Here is a 17342-nt window from a genome sequence, read left to right as displayed (position 1 = left end):
AATTACATACAGACATTGGAGATTTGAACAAATTATTTTTTTTTTGTTTAAAATCTGAAAAATAAAACAGATTTTTCTGCTTTTGAAAGATGTAGTTGTATGCCTAAAATGTAACAAAATATTTTATTAAGTCTCCTTTCAGTGCTATGATGATATTGGCTTTGTTGTGCTAATGTTCTTTATATTCATTCTGTTTATAGAACTGGAAGAGTCTCAGCGGAAATGTCCACCTTGTTGGTACAAGTTTGCAGACACTTATTTGATATGGACATGCTGCCCTCTGTGGGTACGGATCAAGACAATAGTAAACATGATTGTAATGGATCCTTTTGTGGACTTGGCCATAACCATCTGTATTGTCCTCAACACTTTATTCATGGCAATGGAGCACTATCCCATGACTGAACAGTTTGAAGGTGTATTATATGTAGGAAACTTGGTAAGATTTTTAGTTGAAGCCAAAAATTGGCCAAAACACTATTTCTAATCCTTTATTAACCTCAAACATTTGTGTTTAAATCATCTTTGTACCACTTTATTGTATAAAAATTATGGAAAAGTGAACGCATATTTCTGGACTACCAGTTAAAAATGACGGTTCAGAAAACACTCATGGCCCAATGTGCCCATTAATGGCTGTGTTCTGAGCCATCATGAAACGGCTTTGAACACAGACACAATGCAGAGAGCTGATCAGAGTGGCTCTGTACTTTGTTATTGATTACAAAAATGGATATATTGTGAAGGTTTTTCTGAGGTTGAAGTGCGAAAGTTCTGATCGCAATTAGCCCTGTTTTCACTTTCAGATATGGAGTTGCAGGTTTCTGCAGATATGTGCTTTAAAGTGGAGTTCCACCCAAAAGTGGAAGCTCTGCTTATCAGCCTCCTCCCCCCCTCCGGTGCCACATTTGGCACCTTTTGGGGACCTGTTTTTGACAGGTACCCATCCCAACTCTCAAAAGGTTTTGCCATGGAGAGATCACAGTTCGGACCCCCCTCCTCCTCCCCCCGCTGACGGGGCCATTCAGAAAGCACAGCGCACTTTGTGCATGCGCAGTGGGGAACCGGCTGTGAAGCCAAAAGACTTCACTTCCGTGTTCCCTCACTACAAATGGTGGCGGCAGCACCTGAGAGCCAATGGAAAAATCGGCTGGGGTGCTGACATCGCTAGATTCCTGGACAGTTAAGTGTTCTAATATTAAAAGTCAGCAGCTACAGTATGTGCTGGGGGAGGGGTGAACCTCTGCTTAAAGGTGTAAAATCTTTTATTTAAGTGTTAAAAAAGACATTGCTATACAAGGAGTGTTTTAACATGTATTTTGCTGGCCTGAAATAAAAGCAGGAGCATGTATTTGTATTTTTTAATGATTTTTAAATCTGAATTTGGAAATGATCAGCCAAGATTATAGCAGCACTTGTGGAAAATCACATGCCCACCAAATCATAGTATCTGCACCGTTGCTCTTGGTAAAATTAGGTAGTACATTTTATTTATACCAAAAGCCAAATACCGGATTGGCCATGAACACAGAATATTTTGGTCATAATTTCTTAGGCAGTTGCTGCATGAGCAGCTCAAAACACTTGGGGTGTATTAATGATTTTGTATTGCTGTATTGATGCTAATGGGGAATATGCTACATTCTATAATTCAACAAAATTAAGGGTCCATGTACACTGGGCTTAAAAAATGCTTCTTCTACAGGAGTTTTGTGTTTTTTCCTCCTGCCTGTAGAAGCAGCTCCGTGCTATCTTATGTGTCTAGAAGCGTATTATAAGCTCAATGTTTAGAGGCAGTAAAAAAATCTCTTCTAGATTGCATTTTTGAGAGCAGCTGGCAGGCAGAACAAAAACGCTTAACGCTCAGAAAGGCTCCTAAACGCATAGCTTAGGAGAGTTTGTGTTTTCAAGTGTACTATGAAAAGTGGGCAGTGGGGAATGTTTTGGGAAAAAACGCTTGTAAACGCAAATGCCCATAAACTCTCCTAAACTCTTATGCAATATGAGCTACTATTAGCATTTTTATGCTGCTTTTTCTGCCAGACGGTCTGGCAATTTTTCTGTTCCTAGTGTACATGGACCTTAAATCAAAAGTGCCAATTGTTTGCTTATTTGAAGTGCCTAACTCAATAGTACCAACTGGTAAAACTGATGCATCATTCCTAAACAATAGGATGCTGTGGGGACTATACAAGCCCTCTATTAGTGTAACTGCTACTTTAGTAAAGTTACACCTATTTTTGTAAGCCTCCCATTCTTATCCCAGTCTTAGGCCGCGTACACACGGGCGGACTGTTCGCCCAACCTTGTCCGCTGAACAGTGTTTGGGCGGACAGTCCGCTCGTGTGTGGGCTTTCAGCGGACAGTTTCAGCGGACAGTTGGACGGACAAAGTCTTTCGGAAATTCCGAAAAACTGTCCGCTGAAACTGTGTTTGAGCGAACAGTCCGCCCGTGTGTGGGGCTGTCCGCTGTACTTTCGAAATGAGCGGACTGTTCCCGCTCGGAAAGTCCGCCCATTTCGAGCGCGTGTACAGGTAGGCGGGGCCCGCGAAGGAGACGTCGCGGGCTCCGCCGCCTGGAATGGGCTTAAAGGGGAACCCCAACGCCGAAAAAAATCGGCGTGGGGGTTCCCCCAAAGTCCACACCAGACCCTTGTCCGAGCACGCTACCCGGCCGGCCAGGAAAGGGGGGCGAGCGAGCGCGCCCCCCCTCCTGGGCCGTACCAGGCCGCGTGCCCTCAACATGGGGGGTGCCTTGGGGAAGGGGGGGCCGCGCGGCCCCCCCACCCCAAAGCACCTTGTCCCCATGTTGATGAGGACAAGGGCCTCTTCCCGACAACCCTGGCCGTTGGTTGTCGGGGTCTGCGGGCGGGGGGCTTATCGGAATCCGGGAGCCCCCTTTAAGAAGGGGGCCCCCGGATACCGGCCCCCCACCCTATGTGAATGAGTATGGGGTACAATGTACCCCTACCCATTCACCTGTGAAATAAAGTACAAAAAAAAACACAACACAGGGAAAAAATATTTTATTGCACAGCTCCGGGGGTCTTCCGTCTTCGGGGGTCTTCTCGCCGGACTCCTCCGCTATCTGTGTGTAGCTCTTTTACTAGCGGAGGAGTCCGGCTTTCTTCCTCCCCGCCGCCGGCCTCTTCTCCCGACTTCGGGGGTCTTGTCCCCCTCTTCGGTTCTTCTGCCGGGCCACCGCGCCTTCTTCTAGCTCTTTTACAGGCGGTGGCCCGGTCTTCTGTCGCCGCTGTCGTCGCCGCCGCCGCCGCCTTCCGTTCTTGTTCTTCTTCTTGTTCTTCTTCTTCTTCTCCTGGAGATGTTGACTCGACGAGCTCTCCGGCCGGAATGCCAGAGCCGCGCTGTGCGGTCACTTATATAGTGACAATGGGGCGGTGTCACATGGTATATGTCACATGGGTTGGTCACATGGGTTGATGTCACATGGGGACTATGACATCGTAAGGGGGCGGGGTCACCATGTGACCAACCCATGTGACATATACCATGTGACACCGCCCCATTGTCACTATATAAGTGACTGCACAGCGTGGCTCTGGCATTCCAGCCGGAGAGCTCGTCGAGTCAACATCTCCAGGAGAAGAAGAAGAAGAACAAGAAGAAGAACAAGAACGGAAGGCGGCGGCGGCGGCGACGACAGCGGCGACAGAAGACCGGGCCACCGCCTGTAAAAGAGCTACAAGAAGGCGCGGTGGCCCGGCAGAAGAACCGAAGGCGGCGACAGAAGAACGGAAGGCAGCGGCGACAGAAGACCGGGCCACCGCCTGTAAAAGAGCTAGAAGAAGGCGCGGTGGCCCGGCAGAAGAACCGAAGAGGGGGACAAGACCCCCGAAGTCGGGAGAAGAGGCCGGCGGCGGGGAGGAAGAAAGCCGGACTCCTTCGCTAGTAAAAGAGCTACACGAAGATAGCGGAGGAGTCCGGCGAGAAGACCCCCGAAGACGGAAGACCCCCGGAGCTGTGCAATAAAATATTTTTTCCCTGTGTTGTGTTTTTTTTTGTACTTTATTTCACAGGTGAATGGGTAGGGGTACATTGTACCCCATACTCATTCACATAGGGTGGGGGGCCGGTATCCGGGGGCCCCCTTCTTAAAGGGGGCTCCCGGATTCCGATAAGCCCCCCGCCCGCAGACCCCGACAACCAACGGCCAGGGTTGTCGGGAAGAGGCCCTTGTCCTCATCAACATGGGGACAAGGTGCTTTGGGGTGGGGGGGGCCGCGCGGCCCCCCCTTCCCCAAGGCACCCCCCATGTTGAGGGCACGCGGCCTGGTACGGCCCAGGAGGGGGGGGCGCGCTCGCTCGCCCCCCTTTCCTGGCCGGCCGGGTAGCGTGCTCGGACAAGGGTCTGGTGTGGACTTTGGGGGAACCCCCACGCCGATTTTTTTCGGCGTTGGGGTTCCCCTTTAAGCCCATTCCAGGCGGCGGAGCCCGCGAAGTCTCCTTCGCGGGCCCCGCCTACCTGTACACGCGCTCGAAATGGGCGGATTTGCCTCCTCCTTACGTGGGCGAGTCCGTTCATTTCAAAAGTTGAGCGAACTGTTTGCCCAACCTTGTTCGTCAAACAGTCCGCTCGTGTGTGGGCAAGTCCGCTCATGCAAATTTTGAGCGGACTGTTTGCCGAAACTGTTTGACGAACAAGGTTGGGCAAACAGTCCGCGCGTGTGTACGCGGCCTTAGAGTCACTTGTCCCCAATCAGCTGATATCTGAGCTGTGCAGCCCTTCAATACTGTATGGAGAGTGCGGCACCTATGCACAAGCCCAACGCAAAAGCTTTTGTTAGAAGGTTGTGCATTACTTTGTTGGGCCACCGACATCTCAGTAGATCATGGACAGTTAGTTATGAGACTGAGAATGCGGGTGGGTGGCTTATAAAAGTTGCACTTTAAATTATTATTCATAAATTATATACATCAGATTGTACTGGTACAATCTGATGCATATCATTTATGTCTACATTGCAAATATAATGGGCTGTACTCTTTTCTTGCAGGTTTTTACTGGAATTTTTACAGCGGAAATGTTTTTGAAACTGGTTGCAATGGATCCATACTATTACTTTCAAGAGGGCTGGAACATATTTGACAGCTTTATAGTGAGTCTCAGTTTAATGGAGTTGGGTCTTCAGGGTGTTGAAGGCCTTTCGGTGCTGCGGTCTTTTCGATTGGTAAGTCAGTATGATGTCAATGTAAAACTCAGTCCTATATTTTATAAAATCATATAATGAAATGTATGTTTCCTTCATATATAATCAGCTTTTTGTAACCATTCCGATAGAAAGTGATATCTAAATTGTGTTTTTGAGTAACTGAACTTCAAATACATCTTTGTCTTATTTGGTAAGGGCATTTTTTTAAAGGAGGTCTGCAATGGCAGCCCCTATATTCTTTCATGACAATATCTAAGCTAGGAAAAATGGCTTTAGAGCCTGTTGTTCACTAATATTTATTTTATTGTAGTTTTCATTGCATACAGAGGTAGTCAGTCTAAAGGTAGCTTGTAGTTTATCTTGAAAAAAAAATGTGTGGAAAATAAGCCACATGTTTAAAACCCACAGAAATAAAAGGATACAAAAACAGCTTTAGTCAATCACTGATTTCAATATACTGTTGTGTTGTTGTGTCGGTCTAGTTGATATTTTTTTGTGACCCAAAGGTGGTTTAAAAGACCCATTTTTTTTTTTAATTGCCTGCAGACTGTCATGTGTTTGGTCAGCATAAGTCCTCAGAGCTATGGTGCATAGCCATTCTCAGAACTGCATCAATACATTAGTATATTTTAGCAAACACCTTTGCTCTTGTTGTAATAAGAAAAATTATATGATTACAGTATACACATACAACCACTACTACCTAACTACTTTAAATAATCATTATATTTATGTGCAGGTTATTAATACGATATTTTGTGTTTTATCAACAGCTGAGAGTCTTTAAGCTGGCCAAGTCTTGGCCTACTCTAAACATGCTTATTAAAATCATCGGAAACTCTGTTGGTGCCCTGGGTAACCTGACCGTTGTCTTGGCCATTATCGTCTTCATTTTTGCTGTAGTGGGAATGCAGTTATTCGGCAAAAGTTACAAGGATTGTGTCTGTAAAATAAATCCAGATTGTGTACTACCAAGATGGCACATGAACGATTTTTTCCATTCCTTCCTTATTGTCTTCCGTGTTTTGTGTGGAGAATGGATTGAAACCATGTGGGACTGCATGGAGGTCGCAGGACAAGCAATGTGTCTATGTGTCTTCATGATGGTCATGGTTATTGGTAACTTAGTGGTCAGTATTTTTATCTGCTCGAAGTTATAATATGTACGTTTCTTGTCACAGGCCAACAAACCATTCCGTAGCTAACTATTTTAGAATTGTCATAGTCAAGCTGGATTTCTAATCAACCTATATTATAGAATTATAATAAAATCAGGGTTGCGCTCGATCAAAACAATGAATAAAATCAACCAACGCTGTCATAAAACATACACTGAGCAAAATTATAAATGCAGCCCTCTTGTGTTTGCCCCTATTTATCATGAGCTGAACTCAAAGATCTACAACTCTTTCTATGTACACAAAAGGCCTATTTCTCTCAAATATTATTCACAAATCTGTCTAAATCTATGTTAGTGAGCACTTCTCCTTTGCTGGGATAAACCATCCACCTCACAGGTGTGGCATATCAAGATGCTGCTTAGGCAGCATGATTAATGCACAGGTGTGCCTTAGGCTGGCCACAATACATGGCCACTCTAAAATGTGTAGTTTTACTGTATTAGGTGGGGGGGAGGGGTCTGGGGGGCCCGAAAACCAGTCAGTATATGGTGTGACCAGCATTTTCCTCACACAGTGCAGCAAATCTCCTTCGCATACAGTTGATCCGGTTGTTGATTGTGGCCTGTGGAATGTTGGTCCATTCCTCTTCAATGGCTGTGCAAAGTTGCTGGATATAGGCAGGAACTGGAACACGCTGTCGTATATGCCGATCCAGGGCATTCCCAAACATGCTCAATGGGTGACATGTCCAGTGAGTATGCTGGCCATGCAAGAACTGGGATGTTTTCAGCTTCCAGGAATTGTATACACATCCTTGCAACATGGGGCCCTGCATTATCATGCTGCAACATGAGGTGATGGTTGTGGATGAATGGCACAACAATGGGCCCCAGAATCTCCTCACGGTGTCTCTGTGCATTTAAAATGCCATCAATAAAATGCACCTGTGTTCATTGTCCATAGCATACATCCGCCCATACCATAACCCCACCGTCACCATGGGTCACTCAATCCACAACGTTGACATGAGCAAACCGCTCACCCACACAACGCAATACACACTGTCTGCCATCTGCCCTGTACAGTGAAAACCGGGATTCATCTGTGAAGAGAACACCTCTTCAAAGTGCCAGACGCCATTGAATGTGAGCATTTGCCTAAGTCGGTTATAACGCCGAACTGCAGTCAGGTTGAGACCACGAAGAGGACTACGAGCATGCAGATGAGCTCCCTGAGACGGTTTCTGACAGTTTGTGCCAAAATTCTTTGGTTATGCAAACCGATTGTTGGAGCAGCTGTCTGGGTGGCTGGTCTGAGACGATCTTGGAGGTGAAGATGCTGGATGTGGAGGTCCTGGTCTGGTGTGGTTACATGTGGTCTGCAGTTGTGAGGCCGGTTGGATGTACTGCCAAATTCTCTGAAATGCCTTTGGAGACAGCTTATGGTAGAGAAATTAACATTCAATTCAAGGGCAACAGCTCTGGTGGATATTCCTGCAGTCAGCATGCCAATTGCATGCTCAGTCAAAACTTGCGACATCTGTGGGATCGCGCTGTGTGTTAAAACTGCACATTTTAGAGTGGACTTTTATTATGGCCAGCCTAAGGCACACCTGTCATAAGCTTGTAGTCCTTGTTCTAATTCATCCCAAAGGTGTTCTATTGGATTGAGGTCAGGACTCTGTGTAGGCCAGTCAATTTCCTCCACCTCAAACTCACTCATCCAGATCTTTATGGACCTTGCTTTGTGAACTGGTCCAAATCATTTGGTGGAGGGAGGATTATGGTGTCGAGCTGTTTTTCAGGAGTTGTGCTCTGCCCCTTAGTTCCAGTGTCAGCATACCAAGACATTTTGGACAATTTCATGCTCCCAACTTTGTGGGAACAGTTTGGGGACGGCCCCTTCCTGTTCCAGCATGACTGTGCACCAGTGTACAAAGCAAGGCCCATAAAGACATGGATGAGCGAGTTTAGAGTGGAGACTGTGAGCCAGGATTTTGGTCCACATCAGTGCCTGACCTCACAAATATGCTTCTGGATGAATGGTCAGACATTTCCATAGACACACTCTTAAACCTTCAGGACAGCCTTCCCAGACGAGTTGAAGCTGTTATAGCTACAAAGGTTGGGCCAACTCAATATTGAACCCTACAGACTACGACTGGGATACCATTGAAGTTCATGTGCGTGTAAAAGCAGGCGTCGCAATAATTTTGGTAATATAGTGGATGTGGGAAGGGTCTGCTTCCTATAGTCATATGAACAATTTTGAACAAAAAACGATGTAAAGCAGCCTGCCAGCATTGCTATGATTACATAGAATAAAACATCAGAATTTTTTTGGGCAGTTTTAGCCCTTGTACACACGGTCGGATATTCCGATGGAAATGTCCGATAGGACCGTGTTGTTGGATAATCCGACTGTGTGTGGGCTCCATCGGACTGTTTCCGTCGGAGTATCCGACGGACCACGTTTTCCAGCTGGGCTATAAAATTTTCCAACAACATGTTCCGATCGGACTTTGTCCGATTGTGTGTAGAGAATTCCAATCAGACAAAGTGCCACGCATGCTCAGATCTAATTCCTAGACCAAAGCTATTGGCTACTAGCTTGAACGTAGTCCCATCGTAACGAAATTACGTCATCACGTTTTGCACAATCTGATTTTCCAACAACTTTGCCCGACCGTGTGTATGCAACAGTTTCGGACAAAATCCGTCGGACAAAATCCAACGGATTTGGTTGTCAGAATGTCCGACCGTGTGTACAAGGGCTGAGAGTATCAGATGCCTGCCAATTGAATAAGTAAGGTATTTACGGCTTATCTAGTCATAGGGTCTGTGTTGATGGACTTCTCTGGGCAAATGCAGAGTGCTTTTGACCTAATTTTCAGATGCTTCTGAGACTTATATAGAAAGAAAAGCAGTTCTGAAGAGAACAAAAGACCATCAACACTGGCCCTCCTCAAATTCATTGTCAATTTTCTTGTAGTTCATTTTTTATTGATACAATATGGTATCATAAATTATGAATAATAAATATTGACAACGTTATCACCCACGTATAGTTAAACATTTAGTGCACATGCAACATTATCAACTGTAATTGTGTTTTTTTTTTTTTTTTAGGTGTTGAATTTGTTCCTTGCTTTGTTACTGAGCTCTTTCAGTGCTGACAATCTGGCAGCCACTGATGATGATGGAGAGATGAACAACCTCCAAATAGCTGTCATTCGGATTAAAAAAGGCATTGCATGGCTTAAACTACATGTCCACAACTTCATACAAACACACTTTAAGAAGAAGGCTGGTGATGAGAAACCATTAGATGACATGTATGAAAAGAAGAGCTGCTTGGTAAATCATGCAGGGGTTGATATCACTAGAGATATGGAATATCAGAAGAATGGAAATGGCACTACTAGTGGTATTGGTAGCAGTGTTGAAAAGTATATTATCGATGAAGATCATATGTCGTTCATTAACAACCCAAACCTCACAGTGAAAGTGCCCATCGCAGTAGGAGAGTCCGATTTTGAGAATCTTAACACAGAGGATTTTAGCAGTGCGTCAGATGAAGAAGGCAGTAAAGATGTGAGTTTTTTTATTTTATTTTTAAATCTGTTACTCGTGTAGTATTTTAAATGTTATATTCAAGCAGTTCAGCATGAGAGTGCATTTCCTTTACAGTGGTCTTAGAAAGTGATAGGAGCTGGGGGCTCTTATGTATATATGTTCATTGTTCTTTTGGGGATGTAAGAAGATGGTGGATGTCAACTGACATGAGGGTGAATGAGAGTAAAACCTTGCACTGATTTTTACACTTTGTCCTATTTTAGCAAATAAGCCTTCCTTCAGTTAAAATCTGCATTGCGGTACTGTACATTGGCTGCCCAGGTTAATGTGTGTGTGTGTGTGTGTGGTAATTCAACGCAGAGGAAATGTTTGAATATGGTCTAAATTGCTGTACCAGGACTGTCTGACTTTCGTTTGGCAATGCTAGCTGCATACTCCTTCAGCAACTCATAAAGTATTAAGGCCTGAGACAGCCTGGTATAGTATGGCCACTAGAGGAAGCTGAGTAATAGTAATTTCCCTCTTTTTGTTACGTTACAACCAAAAACGTAAATGCATTTTATTGGGATTTTATGCGATAGGCCAACACAAAGTGGCACATAATTGTGAGGGGAAAGGAAAATGATAAATGGTTTTCCATTTTTTTAAATAAATAAATATGTGAAAAGTGTGGCATGCATTTGTATTCAGCCCCCCTGAGTCAATGCTTTGTAGAACCACTTTTTGCTGCAGTTATAGCTGCAAGACTTTTTGGGGATGTCGCTACCAGTTTTGCACATCTAGAGAGTGACATTTTTGCCCATTCTTCTTTGCAAACTAGCTCAAGCTCTATCAGATTGGATGAAGAGTGTCTGTGAACAGCAATTTTCAAGTCTTGCCACAGATTCTCTATTGGATTTAGGACTGGACTTTGACTGGGCCATTCTAACACATGAATATGCTTTGATTGAAATCATTCCATTGCAGCTCTGGCTGTATGTTTAAGGTCGTTGTCCTCCTGGAAGGTGAACCTCTTCCCCAGTCTCAAGTCTTTTGCAGACTCTAACAGGTTTTCATCTAAGATTGTGAAAATATAGCTGAAAAACAGCAGCTAATAAACTCTGCGCCACTTATACAAATGTAAAAAGAGAAATAAACTAATAGTCAGTGAATCAAATAAACTAAGTGAAACACTAATAGCTGCTCCCTAGAAACAAGAGAAAAAAACTTGTCGTGCTGAAAATAAGATAATAGTAGGGGCGCTGAAACAATTATAAATATAAATGTCAATTACAAATGTGAAAATTAATAATCATAGAACACCTCAAGTAATAGACAACCTATCACCATGAATTCAAAAAACAAATAGTTGCAAAGAAATGGATAATATAGACAATAGAAAATAATAAATAAAGTCCCAATTGGATACTAGAAAAACAAAAAATATATCCACAGTCCAAGACAGTGATTCATTCAGTGAAAAACTCAGTCTAAATCCATATGCCAGAAGGCGGCTGAAATCTTCTACAAAGTTGTGACACGTCCCTTCACCAAAATTTTGGACACAGAAAACACCCCAACTGTGAAGATAAAGTTGTCTTCTTACCAGATGCTGTTGACTACTTTATTTAAAAAGATAGTCAAATAGGCTTATGCAGGTGAATTCCCTGCTCACATGGAATAAGGTGGACCTCTTATGGAAAAAACCTTCTCCTCATAGATTCAGACAGGTCATAAAAAAAAGAGCAAACAAAATCCATAGCGTGACACCGTTTAATAATAAAAATAAATTAAAAAACATAACGCCAAATGGCTGCTTACATATGCCGGTGCCCGACCTGGCACTGGGGCTGCTCGCTTAAAACAATTTCGTAATGGATGCGTAGTTCCTCGTTGTGTAGGGCGTGCGTTCCACCAAGAAACAGCCGACAACCAAAAACGTCCGGAACTGTACGTGTAACAACGTGACTAGGTACCGCCTCAACGTACGTTTCGTTTGACACGTCATCAGGAAGCGTCAGCGTCATCTAAGATTGCCCTGTATTTGGCTTCTTCCATTTTGCCATCAACTCTACCCACCTTCCCATGTCCCAGCTGAAGAAAAGCATCCCCACAACATGATGCTGCCACCACCATGTTTCATGGGGATGGTGTGTCTAGGGTGATGTGCAATGTTAGTCTTCTGCCATATTGCATAGCATTTTCTTTTAGGCCAAAACGTTAAATTTTGGTCTCATATGACCAGAGCACCTTCTTCCACATGTTTGCTGTGTCCCCCACATAGCTTCTCACAAACTGCCAATGGGACTTCTTATGGCTTTCTTTCAGTAATGGCTTTCTTCTTGCCACTCTTCCACAAAGGCCAGATTCATGGAGTGCACAACTAATAGTTGGCCGGTGGACAGATTCTCCCACTTGAGCTGTGGATCTCTGCAGAGTTACCATGGGCCTCTTGGCTGCTTCTCTGATTGCCCAGCCTGTCGGTTTAGGTGGACAGCCACTTCTTGGTAGGTTGGTTTGCAGTTGTGCCATACTCTTTCCATTTTAAGATGATGGATTGAACAGTGCTCCGTCAGATGCTCAAAGCTTGGGATATTTATTTATAACCTAATCCTACTTTAAACTTCTCCACAACTTTATCTATGAACTGTCTGATGTGTTCATTGGCCTTCATAATGCTGTTTGTTCACTAATTTTCTCTAACAAACCTCAAAGGGATTAAATTAAACACAGATGGACTCTATTTACTAATTAGGTGACTTCTGAAGATGATTGGTTCCACTAGATTTTAGTTAAGGGTATCAGAGTAAAGGGGGCTGAATACAAATGCACACCACACTTTTCAAATATTTATTTGTAAAAAAAGTTTGAAAACCATTTATCATTTTCCTTGCCCCTCCACAATTATGTGCCACTTTGTGTTGGTCCATCTCATAAAATCCCAAGGTTTTTGGTTGTAGCATGACAAAATGTGGAAAATTTCAAGGTGCATGTACGTGGTGGATAAAAAGTTTTATTGGACCTGTATTCTTTACTTGGGTCAGAAAATCTGGTAAGAGTTTGGAACACTGAAATGATTTGGGCAAATAGTCACCTGTTGGAAGACTTCAGAGGAGTGTTTTTCACCTATACAGAAGTGCTGGATATCTTTGGATTATAACTATTTCATATGATGTAACGTGCCAGCAATTTCAGTATTCTTGTTTCAGCTAGAACATAAACTTGGCAAAAAGAAAAAATAAGAGTCCTAGAATCCTCTCTCACCCATAAATATATTAATTGAGTATCAGCCGATTCGTCAGTAGCAGAGGGGATACTTTCCGCATAAGCAAAAAAAACTATATGAAAAAACAAAGGATAGGAATAAGAAAGTCTCAAGAAAGCAAAAAAGGGGAAGAATCAACCACGGTTTATGATACAAATTTGCAAAAAGGCTTTATTGAAACGTACGGGGGTGGGGGGTGGGGGGTCACATATACTATGAATCAAGTATATACCAAGGAACATTTTTAATCCTGATTAACACAGTATATCTTACGAAATTAAACCAATACATAAAACCATGCAGCAGCATTAATGAATTAAAAAGTGCAGAGCGCTCCTGCAGGCAGAGAAGCATACATTATTCCTATATCATCCAGGGAAGGGTAATGGCATGATACAATCTATGGTAAGCTGATTAGTGATATAAATTCACATATAGTCATAGACACGTATGTACTTGATGAGTAATAGAACAAAAAAGACCACTATAAAGTGACAAAGTATGTCCTCATCTGAGAGATCTTCATAGAACTCAAACAGGCATTGTTGTCAAGCAAACCCTTTAAAAGTCTCAAAGCACTAGGCACAGCAACAGGCCATCTATTTACGATTGAAACAAATACGTTCCAGTTGTTAAATGTATCCAATGCATAAATATACTTCAGTGCCAGGTTCTTTAGAGAGGGTAAGGTTGCAAATATCAGACCCAGAGCACACCTTGTATCCTGACCAGAACAAATGTGATACTTAGTAACTTGACCACTGAGTGTCAGTTACACTAGTCACAGAGAAAACAAACAACAGTAGCAATGGTGTCAGGTCACCTTGAGGCGAGGTGACAGATGCACACCGTAGGGATCAGGAGTGCACCGCAAGGTTGTGGACCCTACGGCTGACTGCTGCAGACGGGAGACAGGTCCCACCGGGGTTAGAGCGTAAGATTCCCTGAGGCGCGGAGTCTAAGAGCCAGTCTAAGAGCCAGCTGGTGTTCACCAGAGCCTCGAGTGGTGAGGACGGACTTGGCTGCAACTGGCTCCAGGTCGCGACCCCCAGGGTTCCCCAGCTCACACCCACAGTAGGCAACAGGAGGATAGGGATGGTGAGGGACAAAGCCAAGGTCGGGGCCACAAGCAGACAGGAATAGTCAGGGACACGCCAAAGTCAGTAACGGAACAACAGAAGAGCCACATGGCAGGTAACAGGACGCTAACACACAAAGGTTGATCACCCGCGTTGGCCTGCAGTGCACAGGTTAATTTAGAGCTCCCTGATAGGAGCTAGGGTGGAGCCATGCCAGAGGATGGATTACAAAAGCAGACAGGTGAGGGCTGGCTGATCTCTATATGAACACATGGGAACAGGTAAGCAGACAAACTATTGCATAACCATGACAAATGAGAAGCACTTGATAGGTAGCAATCGAAAGGGCTGCCCAGCTGGGCTCTCATCGCTCTGATCACAAGAAGTCTTCAGGCTCTCTGTAGTCTTGCTGTTTGGCGTGGTGCCCCTCCAAGGTGGCTCTAGGTAGCTCCGGTAGATATAGCCGGACACGCCGCTATACTCTGAAGAGTGTCTCAGGAAGTCCTTTCACATGATATGCAGTCACATGACCGGTCAGGTCCATTCAAAGAGAAACCAAGGAAGCTAGATTCAGTTGCTTGTATGAAAATAGATTGTAAAATGTGGGACCAGGTTCAGGTCATAAGAGCATTACTCCCTTTCATTACTGGGTTGGAGGGTACACTGCACGGGCTGCGTTAACGCTTCGCGCACCTCTGTGCACAATTTGGCACGGAATGAAGTCTTTCCTTAAATAAAGGACAATGTCCAATCAAATTAATCCATGCCAAAAGTTTATCTTCTGCCATCTTGTGGTCAAGTTAATAATGCAGACATTTAAAAAGAAAAATGTGCCCATTTTATACTAAGTAACAAAAAAGGACAATTACCCATTTATTTTTACCCTTGAGCATGAGTACAATAAACCTAACAAGAGACATCTCTTCACAGAGTGGAATGGTCTTCATAGTCCCCATCAAAGATTCAACCTAATTGCCAGTAAATAGATCCTATAAAGGGGAAGATAAAAAGAGAGGGAGAGGAAGAAACAGAAAAAAGGGGAGGGGGAGGAAAAAAAGGGGGACTAAGCAACATAATGACGGGGCTATATGTCTGATATGGTATTATTTTAAGCAGTCAAGGTACGTCTAGGGTTCAAGAAAAACACTCAGGCTCAGTTCATGATTCAAGCCCTTAGGTTGAAGAGTGCTGAGCCTAAAAATCCAGCTTTTCTCTTTACGCAGGAGTACCCTATCAAAGTCGCCCCTACGGTCTGACAGAGAGAGGGCATAGAAGCCCTTCCCCATGAGACCTGAGGCCTTACCCTGGTGGAAAATGTTGGGCCACAGGGTTTTTTTCCTTTAACCTGATACTTCATGTGTTCCCCAAATCTGATGCGCAGCTGTCTCTTGGTTTGCCTACATACAATTTATGGCATGTTCACTCCAGGACATAAAGTACTCTTATTGTGACACAGTTGATAAAGGACCGAATCGCAAACTCTTGACTACTGCCAGAGATTTACATGTCTTAGATCGATCCACATACTTACATGTGCCTCAATGTCCACATGGAAACATGTTGTTGATTCTAGGCAGATCAGTGAGCCAGCTTCTATTTGAGGGCCTCACAAACTCCAATTTCACCAGCATGTCATTCAGATTTTATGCTCGATTAGCAACCATGGACAGTTTTTCTCCTATGGTCTGTCTCGAATCAACGGCCCGCATCAAAACTGGCCAATGCTTGCTGAGGATTGAATGTACCTGGTGCCATTGGGCACCATAGGGGGTGATGAATCTCACTGGCCCAACAGTCTCTTGTTGTGTCTTTATCTGGGAAAGGAGTAGATCCGATTGCTTCTTCTGACCTGCGATGCTTTTAGCTCGCTTCAGAACGCGATGAGGATATCCCCTCCCCCTAAATCTCTGACAATTTTTTTTTTAATCAACTTGATAATCCTCATATACCGAGCAATTTCTATGGATTCTCATAAACTGTCCAACCGGAATACTGAATTTCAACAACTTGGGGTGATGGCTATCAGCCTGCAGCAGTGTATTACGGGCTGTTTCCTTTCTAAAAGTACTAGTAATTAGCTTACTTCTCTCAAGTCGGATAGATAGGTCCAGGAAGCACAGCTGAGGAGGATCAGCCACATACGTTAAATGTATATTCCTAGTATTATCCTTAATCTCAGCCATGAACTTCTCCAGTTCAGCTTGGGTCCCCGCCCATACCACCAAGACATCATCGATGTACCTCAGCCAGGTAAGTGCGTGGCTCAGGTACAATGACAAGGCATAAACCTCTTCCTCCCACCAACCCAAATGTAGACATGCGTAGGCTGGGGTCCATGGGGCCCCAATGGTTGTTCCCCCGAAGCTGCTGATAGTTGGCCCCCGAGAACTGGAAGAAGTTGTACTTGAGTGTGAGTTCCAGGAGCTCTATGACAAATTCATTCTGTGTTCCCATCTCTGGGAAGTGTTTATCCAGAAAATAATAAACTGACGAGATGCCCCACTCGTGGGGAATAGACGTGTATAATGACTCAACATCAATCCCCATGACGAGAAATTCAAGGGCATCAATTTTGGTTAGCACATCACCTGTGTCTCGTACATCGGAGGTTAAAGACAGAACCATCTCTTTAATTAAAGTATCAATATACTTCCCCACCCTTTCCAGGGGGCCCCGTATAGCAGAAACAATAGGTCTTCCTGGGGGAGCTTTTCTGTTCTTGTGTATTTTAGGAATTTTTGTCCGCTTATTATAGTCAACAACTTTCAAAAATTCCTGTTCCTTCTTAGAAATCATATTTGCCTCAAGTGCCCATTGTAGTTTCTCATTGATAAGTGCAACTAGGGATTGAAACGGGTCATATTGTAATTTTTTATTGTTGGATTCATCATTTAGAAGGCGTTGTACCTCCCCCTCATAGAAGTCAACGGAAAGAAGGATGACATTGCCACCTTTATTGGTCTTTTTGATGATAACATGATCCGCTTCACCAAGTTCTTTTAATGCCCTTCTTTCCTCAGAAGTAAGGTTATCCTCCATAGTGGACTCCCAATTCAATTTATCGAGGTCAATCTCAACAAAGTCGAGGAACACCCCAAGCCATTTATTTTTCCAGAATAGTGGCATTTTAGTGGAGCGGATCCTCAATTTAG

The 17342-nt window shown here is 44.0% G+C and overlaps 1 protein-coding gene across 5 annotated transcripts in view; it reads left to right on the top strand.

Moving 5' to 3' along the window:
• The window catches only part of SCN8A (sodium voltage-gated channel alpha subunit 8), a 323320-nt gene that overhangs the window by 234612 nt on the left and 71366 nt on the right, over nt 1-17342 (top strand). For all 5 annotated transcript variants that reach the window (XM_077483715.1, XM_077483713.1, XM_077483711.1 and 2 more), the window contains 4 exons: nt 201-439; nt 5016-5189; nt 5945-6301; nt 9421-9885. In XM_077483715.1, coding sequence (XP_077339841.1) covers nt 201-439; nt 5016-5189; nt 5945-6301; nt 9421-9885 — 1235 coding nt within the window. The remainder of the gene's footprint in view (nt 1-200; nt 440-5015; nt 5190-5944; nt 6302-9420; nt 9886-17342) is intronic.

Source organism: Lithobates pipiens, unplaced genomic scaffold (genome assembly GCF_037356315.1).
Source record: "Lithobates pipiens isolate NorthernLeopardFrog02 unplaced genomic scaffold, aLitPip1_a1.2 Scaffold_16, whole genome shotgun sequence".
Lineage (NCBI taxonomy): Eukaryota > Metazoa > Chordata > Amphibia > Anura > Ranidae > Lithobates > Lithobates pipiens.
Note: the sequence above shows the minus strand (reverse complement) of the source record. Positions and strands in the feature narration are given on the sequence as shown.